General features: G+C 57.0%; 2 protein-coding genes across 2 annotated transcripts in view; one reads left to right on the top strand and one right to left on the bottom strand.

Annotated features, from left to right (window-relative positions):
- The window catches only part of PDE1B (phosphodiesterase 1B), a 214,943-nt gene that overhangs the window by 145,161 nt on the left and 51,989 nt on the right, over window positions 1-17,793 (bottom strand). The window lies entirely within an intron of this gene.
- ENDOU (endonuclease, poly(U) specific) lies at window positions 294-10,391 on the top strand. The gene is made up of 9 exons (XM_068212106.1): window positions 294-409; window positions 6,224-6,358; window positions 6,917-6,952; window positions 7,381-7,552; window positions 7,638-7,837; window positions 8,910-9,023; window positions 9,100-9,206; window positions 9,508-9,650; window positions 10,210-10,391. Exons 1-9 carry the CDS (start codon window positions 352-354, stop codon window positions 10,322-10,324), a joined length of 1,080 nt encoding a protein of 359 aa, XP_068068207.1. The 5' UTR covers window positions 294-351; the 3' UTR covers window positions 10,325-10,391.

The raw sequence follows: 17,793 nt of genomic DNA, 5'->3' as shown, positions 1-17,793 counted from the left end.
CCGGCTGTGCCCCCGGTGCCAGTTCTGGGGGGGTGGGCAAAGCCCCCCACGGGACCCTCCCCCCGCAGCCTCGGCCGCCCCCGGGGGTCAGGCCCGGGAGCTGTGGAGCAATCCCGGGATTCTGGATTTACCAGCCCTCCTCCCACTGCGGGCAGCCTGTAATTAGCCGTGCTCTTAATGAGTTTTGGGCAAGTTTGGGTGCAGCCCGCCCGTGGAGCCCTCGCTGCCATCACGCCCCTCCCTCCCTCCCTCGCTCCCCCCACCACGGGACCCACAAATAGCAGGGAGCTCCGGGGAGCTCCGGCATTCCCCACCCGCTCCCGGGACTCCCGAAACGCCTCCCGAGGGACGATGGAGCCCTGGATCCTCCTGCTCGGGGCAGGAATCGCCCTGGGCTCCGTGTCCGGCCGTGAGTAACCAGCGGGGCCGCGCCGCGGGGGCTGCGGGCTCGCGGGGGATGGGCTGGGAGCGCTGCCCTCCACCAGGAGCTCGGCTCTACTGGGACAACTGGGATGGAGCTTGTGGGGGCTCCGCCGGGGAAGGGGGTTTTCCATGCTGGAAAACCAGCCCGGGGTGGGGGGCGGATTGTCCAACTTCCCTGGTCTTCAGCCTGGCCCACCAGTGGGTTCCTGGTGGGTGTGAGCCTGCTTTGGTCCTGCAAAGCACAGGGAACGCTCCTCTGGCTCCTCCTTTCCGTTTATCCACGGAAAACCAGCTTTGGGAATTCTTCAATCCCCGTCCCGTATCCACCTGCCCCCACTGTGGCCACCGGGGCAGCTCAGGTGGCAAACGCAGCCCAGACCGGGCTGTGCCGCCTTTCCCGACCCAGCAGAGGCTCAAGGTGGGTGAGGGAGAGGAGCTCTGGCTTTAAGGATGAGCTTGGGGCCACCAGGATTTGGCAGCCACGGGGATGAGGAGGTGCTGGCAGTGCCAAATTCTTGCACAAAGCATGAACTGTGATCCACTGGCACCGAGGACGGGATTTCATCACCCCCGACGCTGCCAGGAGCTCGTATCTGATGTCCCAGGAGAGGATGAGTCCCCTTGGGATGAAAGATGAGGAGTTTTGCAAGGCCAGCTCACAGGAGAAGCTGCAAACCCAGCGTGGGGCTGGGAGCAGGAGGTTCCCAAATTTCCCGTGTGAGTCCTGAGCTCCCAAATTTCCCGTGTAAATCCTGAGCTCCCAAACTCCTGTGTGTCTTGAGCTCCCAAATTCCCATGTGAGTCCTGAATTCCCAAACCCCTGTGTGAGTCCTGAGCTCCCAAATTTTCCGTGTGAGTTCTGAGCTCCCAAATTTCCCATGTGAGTTCTGAGCTCCCAAATTTCCCATGTGAGTTCTGAGCTCCCAAATTCCTGTGTGAGTCCTGAGTTCCCAAACTCCTGTGTGAGTCCTGAATTCTCAAATTTCCCCTGTGTGAATCCTCAGTTCTCAAACTTTCCTTGTGAATCCTGAGCTGTTCCAGAGGAAAACCCGTGGTGAAGGTGGCTGAGAAGCTCGGCTGCCTCGTGGTCAGTCCTGGCCACCTGCTGGACCTGTCTGGTGGACCTGGAGCCACTTCACTTCTCCTCGTGTGGGCAGTGGGAGATTTTCCCTGATTATCCCACAGACAGGGTTCACGTGTAGCTTTGGAGACAGGATCCAAGGCTTTGGGAAGCTCAGGCTGTCCATAGCTCTGTTTCAGGTTAATTTGTCCTTCAAATTGTCCCTTCTGGAGCCTGGGCTGGGTTTGGATCTGCGTTTTCCTGGAAGAACGAGGTCCTGAGTCAGGCCAGGGGCTTGAGGACGCGGCTCTGGCTGAGCTGACTCATCCCCATGCCCGAAACCAAACTGGGAGCACTGGGAGAGCTCCGGCACCTCCCCACTGCTCGGAGGATGGAGCTGGGCAGGGAATAATCCCCCTTCCCTCACCCACAACGCCGTTTTGGCAGAAGTAAAACGAGTTTGGGAGCAGAGGGAGAGGTCTGGTCCCTGAGAAAGAAAAATATTTCTGTGCTTTGTGCAGCCAGAGAAAATCTTGGGGCAGGATCAGCCAAAAAAAATCTCATCTGGCTGGGCCAGCCAAAAACCCCCGGGGTGGCTGAGTGTGGATGGGCCGTGTCCTTCTGTCCCGGGCCACCATCCCTGTGGCATTTCCAGCTCTCCCCGCAGCCCCAAAAAGCTCCCAAAAGCTCCAAGAGCCCCTCCTGCCCCCCCATCAGGGACACCTGAGTGCCCTGCAGCGATTTAGGGTCGATTTAGGGATTTGGGGTGGTGTCTGAGTGAGGAGGAGGAGCCGTTCCCCTGCCTTCAGACAGCTCAGGAGCCCCGTGATATTCAGGATTTGGGATTTGGGATTTGGGATGATGCTGAGCCTGCCCCTCCGGAGGGAGGGACAGCTGAGCACCCTGCCGGGATTTAGGCTCGATTTAGGGTCGTGTCTGAGTGAGGAGGAGGAGCCGTTCCCCTGCCTTCAGACAGCTCAGGAGCCCCGTGATATTCAGGATTTGGGATTTGGGATTTGGGATGATGCTGAGCCTGCCCCTCCCATCATCCCACCAGGGACAGCTGAGCACCCTGCCGCGATTTAGGCTCGGTTTAGGGATCTGGGGTCGTGTCTGAGTGAGGAGGAGGAGCCGTTCCCCTGCCCTGAGACTGCTCAGGTGCCCCGTGGCATTGGGGATTTGGGATTTAGGATTTGGGATGATGCTGAACCCGCCCCTCCACGGGCTGAGTCAGGCTCGGGGCCCTGCCGGGACACGCCGGGGCCGCTGTGACACCCCCGGGCCGCACGGGACCGGCACCGGGACGGGCTCGGCGGTGACGGGGCAGCGTGGGCAGCTCCTGCCTTGCACAACCCCGCGATTGCGGCTGGAAAAGGAGCGTGGATGAGCGACCCAGGGGGATTTATCCCAGCGCCGCTCTGCCGTGTGTCCTGGGAACGGGGCTGGGGCTGGACTGGTCGGACTGGGAGGGTCTGGGCAGCGCTGAGCGCCCCATCCATGGGATGTCCCTGTCCTGGAAATTCTCCCAGCTCTTCTCAGGGGCTTCGGGAAAACCTCGACACCCCCCGCTGCTAAAATCCTGCTGTTTAGAGTGGATTTGCAGGGAATGGGAAGCCAAGAGGGAAAACCAAGCCAGGACACCCCCAGGAGCTGGGATTTGGGGAGCAAGGGGAGCCAAGGGGTCCCCCAGCACCCGCAGGGCCTGGGTGACATCACCGGGCACAAATAATTGGCGTGAAGTGACAAAGGGGACAAACAAAGGTGTCCAGAGTTTGATGCCACCCTCACGGCCTGGATGTCACTGTCATCGCCTGCGAGTCCCGGGACAGGATGTGCCGCATCAGGATTTGCCCCGGGGCCACCTTTCAGCCGAGTTGGGCAAGCCCGCGGTGCCTCAGATGCCGGGAGATTGCGGCTCCGCCAGGGACGGCAACGCCCGATCCTCCAGGGCTGCCTTTGCCGGCTGGGACAGGGCTGCTGGCACGGCCTGGCACAGGGCCACCCTTCTGGGACAGGGCTACCATCCTGGGACAGGGCTGCTGGCACGGCCTGGCACAGGGCCACCCTCCTGGGACAGGGCTGCTGGCACGGCCTGGCACAGGGCCACCCTCTGGGACAGGGCCACCCTCCTGGGACAGGGTCACCCTCCTGGGACAGGACCACCCTGCTGGGACAGGGTCACCCTCCTGGGACAGGGCTGCTGGCATGGCCTGGCACAGGGCCACCATCCTGGGACAGGGCCACCCTCCTGGCACGGGGCCACCCACTGGGACAGAGCCACCCTGTGGGACAAGGCCACTCTCCTGGGACAAGGCTGCTGGCACAGCCTGGGACAAAGCCACCTGCCGGGACAGTGCCACCCTGCTGGGACAGAGCCACCCTGCTGGGATAGTGCCACCCTGTGGGATAGTGCCACCCTGCTGGGACAGAGCCACCCTGCTGGGATAGTGCCACCCTGCTGGGACAGGGCCACCCTGTGGGACAGGGCCACCCTGTGGGTTAGTGCCACCCTCCTGGGACAGAGCCACCCTGCTGGGATAGTGCCACCCTGTGGGACAGGACCACCCTGTGGGTTAGTGCCACCCTCCTGGGACAGAGCCACCCTGTGGGATAGTGCCACCCTGCTGGGATAGTGCCACCCTGTGGGACAGGGCCACCCTGCTGGGACAGTGCCACCCTGCTGGGATAGTGCCACCCTGTAGGACAGGGCCACCCTCCCTCTCAGGTGTCTTTTGGCTCCTTCTGTGCCATTCCTCCCGTCAGGAGCTGAGGAGGAGCAGGAGCTCCTTCCTCGGCGCTGTCCCAGGACAGTCCCAACCCCAAATGATTTGGGTGATCTGTAATTCCCCATTACAGCACAGGGCAGCGTGAGAAACCCTTTAAAGTACAGAAATCAACGTGGAGCCACTGTGAAAAACACCAAATTCCACCAAAATTGGTGTTGGATAAAGCCAGATTATTCAGTGCCTTCACATGTAACCCAAGACTGAAATTCAGATCAATTATTTCTAAAATAATTGGTAATATAATATAAAATTATAAGAAGAAACAGAACAGAGGGTGTGTTAAAAAAAAAAAAAAAAACACACACTAGTTTGCTTTCTATTGAATTCTTTTATTTTGGGATTTTCCCAGGACAATCCCAACCCCTTGGTGACCTCCAGCTCCTCTTTGCTCGATGACAAGTGTCCCTTGTCCCTCTGAGAGTGTCCCTTGTCCCCTTCAAAGCTTCACCGCTGCTATTTTTAGCTTTGCTTCGCGTCACAAAGCAGGTGCTCAGCGGCTCATTCCTTATGAACAGCTCGGGAAGGAGTTTTCCCAGTCTTCCCAGTTTTCCCAGCAGGATGCAAACGAGGCTGCCTGGAATGCGGCAGCTCCTCCGGCGGGGCCCGGGGGCGCTGGGGCTCATCCCGGGATCCCGGGGTGAATCACGGGGAGCAGTTCCAGGGGTCCCGGGGCTCTGGGGCTCATCCCGAGATCCCGGGGTGAATCACGAGGAGCAGTTCCGGGGATCCCGGGATGAATCACAGGGAGCAGTCCCGGGGGTCCCGAGGTGAATCATGGGGAGCAGTCCCGGGGGTCCCGGGGCTCTGGGGCTCATCCCAGGGTGAATCATGGGGAGCAGTCCCGGGGGTCCCGGGGCTCTGGGGCTCATCCCGGGGTGAATCACGGGGAGCAGTCCCGGGGATCCCAGGGCTCTGGGGCTCATCCCGGGGTGAATCACGGGGAGCAGTCCCAGGGCTCTGGGGCTTATCCCGGGATCCTGGGGTGAATCACGGGGAGCAGTTCCAGGGGTCCCGGGGCTCTGGGGCTCATCCCGGAATCCCGGGATGAATCACAGGGAGCAGTCCCGGGGGTCCCAGGGCTCTGGGGCTCATCCCGGGATCCCGAGGTGAATCACGGGAAGCAGTCCCGGGGGTCCCGGGGCTCTGGGGCTCATCCCGGGATGAATCACTGGGAGCAGTCCCGGGGGTCCCGGGGCTCTGGGGCTCATCCCGGGGTGAATCATGGGGAGCAGTCCCGGGGGTCCCGGGGCTCTGGGGCTCATCCCGGGGTGAATCACGGGGAGCAGTTCCGGGGATCCCGGGATGAATCACAGGGAGCAGTCCCGGGGGTCCCGAGGTGAATCACGGGGAGCAGTCCCGGGGGTCCCGGGGCTCTGGGGCTCATCCCGGGATGAATCACTGGGAGCAGTCCCGGGGGTCCCGGGGCTCTGGGGCTCATCCCAGGGTGAATCACGGGGAGCAGTTCCAGGGGTCCCGGGGCGCTGGGGCTCATCCCGGGATCCCGGGATGAATCACAGGGAGCAGTCCCGGGGGTCCCAGGGCTCTGGGGCTCATCCCGGGATCCCGGGGTGAATCACGGGAAGCAGTCCCGGGGGTCCCGGGGCTCTGGGGCTCATCCCGGGATGAATCACTGGGAGCAGTCCCGGGGGTCCCGGGGCTCTGGGGCTCATCCCGTGGTGAATCACGGGGAGCAGTCCCGGGGGGCCCGGGGCGCTGGGGCTTATCCCGGGATCCCTGGGAGCAGTTCCGGGGGGCTGTTCCCCAGTGTCACCCTGCCACGGTGACAAACACGGCCTGAGAGGAGCGACCCTGGTGACAAAAATCCCGGGTGGCTCCTGGGCTGCCTGGGGCTGGCCCGGGAGGGCACACAGGGTGAGGCTGGGGGTGCTCCGGGGGAGGGGGGTGGCCGCACTCAGCCCTTCCTGAATGTCACCCCCTCTTTGTGTCCCCAAAGATCTGTACACAGCCCCCGACTCGTGCGAGGGACGCTGCGGGGAGCCCTTCAGCGAGGAGGACGAGTGTCATTGTCACGCCGAGTGTGTGACACAGCACAACTGCTGCGAGGACCACGAGAGGCACTGCGGGCCCGGTGAGCGCCCGGCGACAGGGATTTGGGGTGTCCCCACCCCCCTGCTGAGGGTGCCAGGGCTTGGTCCCGAGGCTCTGCAGGTCCCCAGGGTGTCCCCAAGGTGTCCCCAGGGTGTCCCCAAGGTGTCCACATCCCCCAGGGTGTCCCCAGGGTGTCCCCAAGGTGTCCCCATCCTCCTGGGCTATCCCCAGGGATCCCCGTGGCTGTCCCCAGGGTGTCCCGATCCCCCTGGGCTGTCCCCAGGGTGTCCCCAGGGTGTCCCCATCCCCCTGGGCTATCCCCAGGGTGTCCCCAGGGTGTCCCCAGGGTGTCCCCATCCCCCTGGGCTGTCCCCAGGGTGTCCCCAGGGTGTCCCCAAGGTGTCCCCATCCCCCTGGGCTATCCCCAGGGTGTCCCCAGGGTGTCCCCAGGGTGTCCCTATCCCCCTGGGCTGTCCCCAGGGTGTCCCTAGGGTGTCCCCATCCCCCTGGGCTGTCCCCAGGGTGTCCCCAGGGTGTCCCCAAGGTGTCCCCAGGGTGTCCCCATCCCCCTGAGCTCCTTTTCCTCTCTGCTCCGCAGGTGGGGAAGGCGCCGAGGACGGAGCTCGAACCCGGGGTGAGTCGGGAGGGACAGAACGGCCCCGGGGTGACTCGGGGTGTCCCCACATTCCTCAGGGTGTCCCCCCCGACCCCTGCCTGTCCCCACAGGGACATCCTCACCTTTCCATGGATCCTTTGGATCCCCTTCACCTTTCCATGGATCCTGCTGGATCCCCTTCACCTTTCCATGGATCCTGCTGGATCCCCTTCACCTTTCCATGGATCTTCTGGATCCCCTTCACCTTTCCATGGACCCAGCTGGACCCCTCTCACTTTTCCATGGATCCTGCTAGATCCCTCTCATTTTTCTATGGATCCTGCTGGATCCCCTTCACCTTTCCATGGATCTTCTGGATCCCCTTCACCTTTCCATGGATCCTGCTGGATCCCACTCCCTTTTCCATGGATCCCAGAGCTGTCCCCAGCCCCTGCCTGTCCCCACAGACGGATTCTCCAGCAGCCGCGATTCCATCACGGACCAGGAGCTGCTGGAGCTCTCGGAGCAGCTTTATGGGGCGGATCACAACAAAGCCCGGCCCAGCGACATCGCCATCAACCCCCAGCACCTGGCGGAGCCCGACGAGACTGGGGACAAACAGGACCGGTCCCCGCAGCCGTGAGTGGCACCAGGGGAGGGACAGCCACCCCCGAGCCGGGCTGGCTGGAGGAAGGGAGCTGCAATTCCAGGAATTCTCCCCCAGGCTCTACAAATACGTGAACGAGGAGCTCTTCTCCAAGCCCACCTACGCCAGCTTCATTAAGCTGCTGGATAATTACCAGAGGGCCACGGGCAGGGAGGAGGAGGTGACGGCCGAGGAGCTGCGGGAGCAGGAGCGTTTCCTGGAGGAGGTGATGAAAACGGAGCTCATGAGGAAACTCTTTGTGTTCCTGCAGGGCAAAAGTGAGTGTGGGGCAGGGCAGGGCCGGGGAATCCCAAAGGGAGACAATCCAAAGCTGCACACTCCATTTTCAGAAGGCTTCAAACCTGTTTTTATTTTAGCATTCATGCTTTTTGTACATTCTTACAAAACTCCTAAATTTACACTTCACTCATTGGTCACGAGAGACAAACAAAGTGCTCATTGGAACAGGCAGCTGCAGGCTTCTCTGATTTATCCTTTTCTTTCTCGGTTTCTGTGTCAACGACCTTGGTAAGAAATTCTTTCGAGGATAAACACGGATCCTCTTCTCAAACTTCTCTCTGGCTCGCAGAAGTCGCTGTAAAACCTGTTCCACAAAGCCTCGGCCGGGTGGGAACGACCTGGGACAGGCACAGGGGGGAATCCAGCAGGGAGAATTCCCGAGGGACAGGCGCGGAGAAGGGATGGGTGAACCCTGCTGGTTCTCAGCTTCCTTTTCCGAGGTCAGGATTTAAGACACTCGAGATGATAGTTCACATTCACACTCAGGTGTTTATTATTTCTTCTCCATGTCAGGATAGTTCACATTCACACTCAGGTGTTTATCATTTCTTATCCACGTTACAGTCTCACAGCAGTGAGTTCTGCAGTCCTTCACTAACCAGGCACAAAATGGTTAACTATCTCTTGTTACAAGGTGTTTTAAGGCTAGACTATCCAATTAAGAAATGGCACATCATTATTTTCACTTTTAACCCAATAACTAATCCCTGGAAGTCCTCAATGCGGATTTTTCCGTCCAATTACAAAACACCACCCAAAACCCATGAAGAAAAAGGGGAAGAAGAAGGACCAGCCTCCTTTTACTATATTCTAAACCCCTAAATTCTGAGTTTTCCACCCTGTGACATTACACACTTCTAATCAAACCACACACCCACAATCCCAGCGCTATCAATCAATTTTGGAAGCCTTTTCCACGGCCTCAGATCAAATGCAGCGCTCTCCTGGGGGTCAGAGTCTGTCTGCACAGAAAATCCAAAATTCTCAGCCTCCAGACCTCCGGCAGAACCCCAACTCTGCCTCTCCCTGAGCTCCCACCTTTCCCTGCAGACCGCTACAGCTCCGAGCAGGAGTTCCTGCAGGATCTGAAGCAGATGTGGTTCGGTCTCTACTCCCGAGGGGACGGAGAACAGGATTCCAGCGGCTTTGAGCACGTGTTCTCAGGTACAGCCGTCCCCAGGGCTGGGCCGGGGCAGCACCGGGCCGGGGGCTCATCCCGGCACCCCCTCTTGTGTTTTAGGGGAGGTGAAAAAGGGGAAAGTGTCGGGATTTCACAACTGGATCCGCTTCTACCTCCTGGAAAAGCAGGGGGTTGTCAACTACTTCAGCCACAACTTCAACGGGCCGGTGAGAGCTCCTGGGGGGCCGGGGCACCCCAAATTGCACCCCAAGGGGATGAACCCACAGCATCAGGGGTGCTCCCCCTGCCCCACCCTGCTGTGGGGTGGGAAGGGCCAGAACCCACAATGCCAGGGGCAATCTCTCCCCCAAGCCACAAGGGAGAGATTTGAGGCTGGGGGGCTCTTCCGGGACCCCTCAGCCCCGCCGGGAGCTGCTCTGGATCCTCCCCGGAGGGGCTGTGAGAGTTCCTGGCTGGGCTGGGCGTGGATTTCCACCCTGCTGATCCCAAACCCCGCTCCGTCCCCAGTGGGACTCGTACCCCGACGTGCTGGGGCTCCAGTTCAGCTGGGACGGCTTCTACAAGGAGGTGGGCTCGGCTTTCATCGGCTGCAGCCCCGAGTTCGAGTTCGGCCTCTACTCCCTCTGCTTCCTCGCGCGGCCCGGCCGGGCGTGAGTGCTGACCCCGTGTCCTTCTGTCCATCCCGTGTCCTTCTGTCCATCCCGTGTCCTTCTGCCCATCCCGTCTCCTTCTGCCCATCCCGTGTCCTTCTGCCCATCACGTGTCCTTCTGTCCATCCCGTGTCCTTCTGTCCATCCCGTGTCCTTCTGCCCATCCCGTGTCCTTCTGCCCATCGTCTGTCCATCCCATGTCCTTCTGTCCATCCCGAGTCCAGCCCTGGTGCCAGCGGGGCCTCCTTGAGCCCCATCAGAGCTGAGGCTGGCCCTGAATTTGGGGTGGAATGGGGATGGGGATGGAAATGGGGATGAGATGGAAATGGGGATGGAAATGGGGATGGGATGGGGATGGGGATGGAAATGGGGATGGAAATGGGGATGGGATGGGGATGGGGAAGGAACAGCATTAGCTGGGGATGCCAAGAGCATCCTGGAGATGGGATTGTGGGATGAGGGGCTCAGGGCTGGAGCACCGTGGCTGTGGGGACACCAAGAGCCACCTCTGTGGGGTCACAGGCACGGAGCAGGGCGGTGACAGGCGGTGTCCCCACAGATGCCACCTGAGCCTGGGCGGGCACCGCCTCAGCGTCCAGACCTACCCCTGGACTAAGTCCACCTACGGCAGCGGCAGGAGGTTCATCGCCACCGCCTACGTGATGTCACCCTGAGGGGGGCACGGCTGGGGGGCGAGCCCTGGGGCTGCCCCCGCGCTGCTCGGGGCAGCTCCGGCTGCGGGACGGGAGCGGCTGCGCTGGGCCGGGAGCGGCCCGGGGGCCCGGAGGGGCTTGGGAGGGGCGGCGGGGGCCGAACCCTGTGAGGAGAGGACGAGGGGACACCCCCAGACCCCGCCGTGCGTGGCGGGCCCGGGCTCAGCAGAAGAGCGGCGGGAAGGGAAGGATTTAGCACGGAAAGGAGGATCCTGAGCAGAATAAACACTGCCCTGGCTGGAGGAGCGCTGGGTTCTGGGTGCAGCAGCTGCCCCTTTATCCACCCCCGCACCCCATTTCTCCCTCCATTTGTCCCCCCACCCCGTCTCTGAGCTCCCCCCACCGAGGTCTTTTCCCCCCCGGACACCGCCAGTCCCGGGGGCTCTGTCCCCTGGAGCCCCTCCCCGAGAATTGGGTGCCTCCCCCACCCCCTCCCAGCTGAGCTCTCCCCGAGGGCCGCGGCTCCCCAGGGATCCCCGAATCCCCCGAGCTGGGGCTGCTTGGGGCTCCAGCTGCTCCAGCACCACCCTCAGGGGCACAAAGCCGAGCCCGGGGGGAAGCGGGACCCCCAGGCCGGCACCCCCCGGGACCCCCACGTCCTTTCCCCGGGCCGGGCCGTGGAGATGACACCCCACTCTCGGGACAAGACCCCCGCTCGCCCCGAGACACCGGGACCGCGCAGCACCCCCCGCTCAGCCCCTTCTCCCGCACACCCCCGGATTTGGGGGATCCCGGGATGGGGGTGACATCCACCAGCTCCCCCCGCTGCCCCCATCCCCTCCTCCTGCACCCCCGGGCTGGCGGGGCCGGCGGTCGGGGGGGTGCCAGGGCGGCGGGGTCGGGCGGGAGCCGGGAGCTCGGAGCTGCATGACAGATGGTCCGGCTGCAGCAGCTCCTGGGCAGGGCTGCGAGTCCCCGCACCATCTGCCAGGGGTCACAGGTGACCCCCAAACCCCGCCGCGGGGGAGGGGGGGGATGCCAGAGCTTGATTTATAGAAATGCGCTGGGAATTCGGGGAGAGGGCGGCTTTGGGGCGGACGCGGGGGTGTCCCCGCACTGTGCCCCCCAGCCAGGGTGACACGGGGGGTGACCGTGGAGCCCTTTGAGGGATCCCGCCGCGGCTCCCAGCGCTGGGGACATGGCCAGGGTGGCCCGGGCCAGCTCGGGGGGGGGCACTGGGCACGCAGAGCTGCGGGACGAGGACGCTCCAGGCGCCTCCAGCCCGTCCGGGAGCTCTCGGCGGCGGGTGGCTCCCGCCCGCCCTGGCACAGGAGCCGCTTCCTCCTCGCCGCCAGCAGCTCCCGCAGCCTCCGGGATGCCAAACCTCACCCTCGTTGGTGTCAAAGGTCGCCGGTGGCCCCAGGTTCACACAGAGCCCCTGCCTCGCGTCCTCTGGCGTCTTCCAGCATTGATTCCTGGGGAAAACGGAGGCAAAACCCCGCGGGGGAGGGTCCTGGGGGGCTGCCCTGGGGGTCGGCGCGGCGCCGGGCACTGGGAAGGAGCCCAGGGGGTACTGGGGAGCTGCTCTGCCACCGTCTGCACCCAGCAGGGACCCCTGTGGCTGTCCCCAACCCTGGGGACATCGGGAGAGCAGGGACAGGGACCCCTGTGGCTGTCCCCAGTCCTGGGGACATCAGGAGAGCAGGGACAGGGACCCCTGTGGCTGTCCCCAACCCTGGGGACATCAGGAGAGCAGGGACAGGGACCCCTGTGGCTGTCGCCAGCCCTGGGGGGACATCAGGAGAGCAGGGACAGGGACCCCTGTGGCTGTCCCCAACCCTGGGGACATCAGGAGAGCAGGGACAGGGACCCCTGTGGCTGTCCCCAACCCTGGGGGGACATCAGGAGAGCAGGGACAGGGACCCCTGTGGCTGTCCCCAACCCTGGGGGGACATCAGGAGAGCAGGGACAGGGACCCCTGTGGCTGTCCCCAGCCCTGGGGACATCAGGAGAGCAGGGACAGGGACCCCTGTGGCTGTCCCCAACCCTGTGGGGGGACATCAGGAGAGCAGGGACAGGGACCCCTGTGGCTGTCCCCAACCCTGGGGACATCGCGAGAGCAGGGACAGGGACCCCTGAGGCTGTCCCCAACCCTGGGAACATCGGGAGAGCAGGGACAGGGACCCCTGTGGCTGTCCCCAGTCCTGGGGACATCGGGAGAGCAGGGACAGGGACCCCTGTGGCTGTCCCCAACCCTGGGGGGACATCAGGAGAGCAGGGACAGGGACCCCTGTGGCTGTCCCCAACCCTGGGGACATCGGGAGAGCAGGGACAGGGACCCCTGTGGCTGTCCCCAACCCTGGGGGGACATCAGGAGAGCAGGGACAGGGACCCCTGTGCCTGTCCCCAACCCTGGGGACATCGGGAGAGCAGGGACAGGGACCCCTGTGGCTGTCCCCAACCCTGGGGGGACATCGGGAGAGCAGGGACAGGGACCCCTGTGGCTGTCCCCAGTCCTGGGGACATCAGGAGAGCAGGGACAGGGACCCCTGTGGCTGTCCCCAACCCTGGGGGGACATCAGGAGAGCAGGGACAGGGACCCCTGTGGCTGTCCCCAGCCCTGGGGACATCAGGAGAGCAGGGACAGGGACCCCTGTGGCTGTCCCCAGCCCTGGGGACATCAGGAGAGCAGGGACAGGGACCCCTGTGGCTGTCCCCAGCCCTGGGGACATCAGGAGAGCAGGGACAGGGACCCCTGTGGCTGTCCCCAGCCCTGGGGACATCAGGAGAGCAGGGACATCTCTGTCCCCAACCCGGGGGACAGTAGGGACAGCCACGCTGGGCACTTTTCGAGGTCCCTGGTGTCCCCCGTGCCCCCCGGGTCCGGCCTGAGGCATCCAAGGTCAGAACTCACCGTGGGGGGATCCCAAAATCCCCCAAAATCCCCCAAAATCCACCAAAATCCCTTCCTGATGCCGGCAGAGGCACCCCAACCTCCTCCCGCCACCGCCAGGACCCCTGGGAGCCCCCCGGGGCTGGCACACCCCTGCCAAAATAATATGGAAATATAAAATATATCATAATTATATACAAATGTGTAATATAGAGAAAATATATAACATATAACATATAACATATAACATATATAATATATAACTTATAACATATATATAACATATAATATATAATATATAATATATAATATATAATATATAATATATAATATATAATATATAATATATAATATATAACATATAATATATAATATATAATATACAATATATAATATATAATATACAATATATAATATATATTATACAATATATAATATATAATATATATTATACAATATATTATATGTTATATGTTATATGTTATATATAACAATATAAAATATTTTATAATATATTCTAAAATAATTATAAAATAATATATAAATATATAAAAATAGATTAGGGTATATTAAAATATTAATAAATAAATATTTATTATAATATATGGAAATAATAAATATATATGTGTATATTATAATATAGGATATATTTATGTGCTGCAGATATATTTTATTGATTTACATATTATACTTGATGGTGTATTTATACATTTTATTTGCATTTCTACAGAAATTAGAAACCATATAATGACTTTCGGTCGTATATTTTGTGTATTATTATTTATACATTATACTATTTATGCATTGTATTAGTTATTATATCATTATTTATTAAATTATGGATACGTCATATTATTTATATATTATAAATATACGGGTTTTGTCTACATATAAGTATATTAAAACTATATATATAAGTATATTGTCCAATTCATATATTAAAACATATATATAAGTATTTTGTTTAATATATATAAGTATATTAAACTATATGTATTCATATAGATATGTATATATCTATGTATATATATTTAATATATATATATATCTATGTATTAAAATATCTTTCTGTATATACAAAGTATATTAAAACATATATATACATATATATATTAAATAGTCTTTATATATTTAAATATATATATAAAGTATATATATATAAATACATATATATATATAAATATGTATAAAAATAAATATTTAAAACTTAACTACAACCCCTTTTACGCATCAAAACCACGCTCAGGATCTTTATATGTCTAAATATATATATATAGTGTATATATATATATATATATATATATATATATATATATATAATATATTTTTTAATATATATTTTTGTATATAAATATATATCTTTATATATAAATTGTATATATGAAACAATATATTATTTATTATATATTTATATATAATATATATTATATATTATATGTTATATACTATGTAACATTATATATATATATATATATTTATATATTTATTTATATATTTATATATATAATATGTTATATATTATATAACATATAATATATATACTATATTTATATTATATAATTTTTATTATAGGTATTATATATATTTGTATTATTATATATTTATATCATTTATTATAATATTAAGTATATATATATATATATATATATATATATATATATATATATAAATATATATATATATACATAAAAATAAATATTTAAAACTTATCTACAACCCCTTTTACACACCAAAACCGCGCTCAGAAAACCGCGCGTTCAAATCCCGGCCGCTCCCCGGGACGTTTGCTGAGACAAAAACCAGCGGCCCAGAAAGGGCAGGGCAGGAGAGCAGGGCCAGGTGCCGGCAAGCTGCCTCCAGCCATCTGTTGCCAGCCCGGGGCCTCCGGGGCTCCCCAGCTCCTCGCCCGCCGGGGCCAGCGCGGCCCCTCGGGGGCTCCCGTCCGCCGCCGGCCGAGCGCGGAGCGGCCGCTCCCTGCCCGCGCGGCTCCGGCGCAGCTGCGCTCCCCGGGACGCTCGGGGCACTTCGCCCCCCGCTCCCACCCGCGGGAATGTCGCGGTGTCCCCTGGGCTCCCCTCACCGCGCGCACCGCCTGGTTTTTAACTCGTCTTCCCCCATTTTTCCCCGTTTACCCCCGGGTTTTCTGGGGTTTTTCACCGTGTTTTCCTGGAGTTTTCCCCGTTTCCCCCCGTTTACCCCCGGGTTTTCTGGGGTTTTTCACCGTGTTTTCCTGGAGTTTTCCCCGTTTCCCCCCGTTTTCCACCGGGTTTTCTTGGGTTTTTCACCGTGTTTTCCTGGAGTTTTCCCCGTTTCCCCCCGTTTTCCCCCGTGTTTTCTTGGGTTTTTTCCCCATTTTCCGCCATTTCCCCCCGTTTTCACCCCGTGTTTTCTTGGGTTTTTCCCCGTTTTCACCGTGTTTCTTGGGTTTTTCCCCCATTTTCCCTGTTTTCCCCTGTGTTTTCTTGGGTTTTTTCCCCATTTTCCCCCGTGTTTTCTTGGGTTTTTTCCCCATTTTCCCCCGTGTTTTCTTGGGGGTTTTCCCATTATTCCCCGTTTCCCCCCATTTTTCCCCGTTTACCCCTGTGTTTTCTTGGGTTTTTCCCCGTTTTCCCCTGTGTTTTCTTGTTTTTTTCCCCGTTTTCACTGTGTATTCTTGGGTTTTTTTCCCCATTTTCCCTGTTTTCCCCTGTGTTTTCTTGGGTTTTTCCCCGTTTTCACCGTGTTTTCTTGGGTTTTTCCCCCCATTTTTCCCCGCTTACCCCTGTGTTTTCTTGGTTTTTCCCCGTTTTCACCGTGTATTCTTGGGGTTTTTTCCCCATTTCCCCTGTTTCCCCCTGTGTTTTCTTGGGTTTTTCCCCGTTTTCACCGTGTTTTCTTGGGTTTTTTTCCCCATTTTCCCTGTTTCCCCCTGTGTTTTCTTGGGTTTTTTCCCGTTTTCACCTTGTTTTCTTGGGTTTTTTCCCCATTTTCCCTATTTTCCCCGGTGTTTTCTTGGGTTTTTCCCCGTTTTCACCGTGTTTTCTTGGGTTTTTTTCCCCATTTTCCCTGTTTTCCCCTGTGTTTTCTTGGGTTTTTCCCCGTTCTCACCGTGTATTCTTGGGTTTTTTTCCCCATTATCCCTGTTTTCCCCTGTGTTTTCTTGGGTTTTTCCCCTTTTCCCCCGTGTTTTCTTGGGGGTTTTCCCCATTTCCCCCAATTTTTCCCATTTTCCCCGTGTTTTCTTGGGGGTTTTCCCCTTTTCCCCCGTGTTTTCTTGGGTTTTCCTCCATGTTTTCTTGGGTTTTCCCCTGTTTTCACCGTGTTTCCCTGGGTTTTTTCCCCGTTTTCCCCCATTTTCACCCCGTGTTTTCTTGGGTTTTTTTCCCGTTTCCCCCCCTTTTCCCCCATTTTCCTCCGTGTTTTCTTCGTTTTTTCCCCATTTCCCCCCATTTTTCCCCGTTTCCCACCATTTCCCTGTTTCCCCCCGTGTTTTCTTGGGTTTTTCCCCGTTTCCCCCATTTTTCTTTGGGGTTTTCCCCGTTTTCCCCCATTTCACCCCGTTTTCTCAGTGTTTTCTTGGGGGTTTTCCCCATTTTCACCGTGTTTTCTTGGGGTTTTTTTCCCCCGTTTTCCCCGTTTCCCCCGTGTTTTCTTGTGAGTTTTCCCTGTTTCCCCCCATTTCCTCCCATTTCCCCCCGTTTTACTCCGTGTTTTCTTGGGGTTTTTCCCCATTTTCCCCCATTTTTCCCCATTTCCCCCCATTTCCCCCGTTTTCACCGGTGTTTTCTTGGGTTTTCCCCGTTTTCCCCCATTTCCCACGATTTTCCCCCGTTTTCCCCCGTGTTTTCTTGGGGTTTTTCCCATTTCCCCAACATTTTCTTGGGGGTTTTCCCCATTTCCCCCATTTTACCCAGTTTTTTCTTGGGGTTTTTCCCCATTTTCTCCCATGTTTTTTTGGTTTTTTTCCTATTTTTCCCCGTTTTTCCCCATTTTTCCCCGTTTCCCGCCGTGTTTTCTTGGGGTTTTTCCTTGTTTTCCCCGTGTTTTCTTGGGTTTTTTCCCCTCTTGTTATCTTGGTTTTTTTTCCGTTTCCCCCATCTTTTCTTGTTTCCCCCCCCCCCCCCTGTTTTCTGGGGTTTTTTCCCCATTTCCCCCTGTGTTTTCTTAGTTTTTTTCCCCGTTTCTCCCCGTGTTTCCCGCGCTCTGCTGAGCGCAGGGAACCGGGAGAGAAGTAGGAAGGAGCGGCTGCCCACGGAAATCAGAGCCGGGGGAGATCCCTGAGAGACCCCAGCGAAACAGGAGAGACCCCCGATGTTTTTTAGGATGGGTGTGGAATATTCGGGCTCTGTCCCCCTCCCGTCCCTGGGCCCCACCTCGGGACCGGCTCCCCGAGAGATCCCTGCGGGATTCACCCCCGCACACACCGGGCAGCGCTTCCCCGGCGGCTCAGTGAGGATGAGGAGGGTTCTGGCTCCAGCTGAGCCCCCTGCCAGGCGAAGCCCGCGGCTTTAGACCCTAATCCGAGCGGCCCTGGGGAGCGGAGCCTCCCTAATCCCTCCCGTAACCGATCCGGCCGTAACTGCCCCGATGGGGCTCCGGCCACATCTGCTCCGGGAGC

Source organism: Anomalospiza imberbis, chromosome 22, assembly GCF_031753505.1.
Source record: "Anomalospiza imberbis isolate Cuckoo-Finch-1a 21T00152 chromosome 22, ASM3175350v1, whole genome shotgun sequence".
NCBI classification, from domain to species: domain Eukaryota; kingdom Metazoa; phylum Chordata; class Aves; order Passeriformes; family Viduidae; genus Anomalospiza; species Anomalospiza imberbis.
This window is presented reverse-complemented; position numbering and strand designations above follow the sequence as displayed.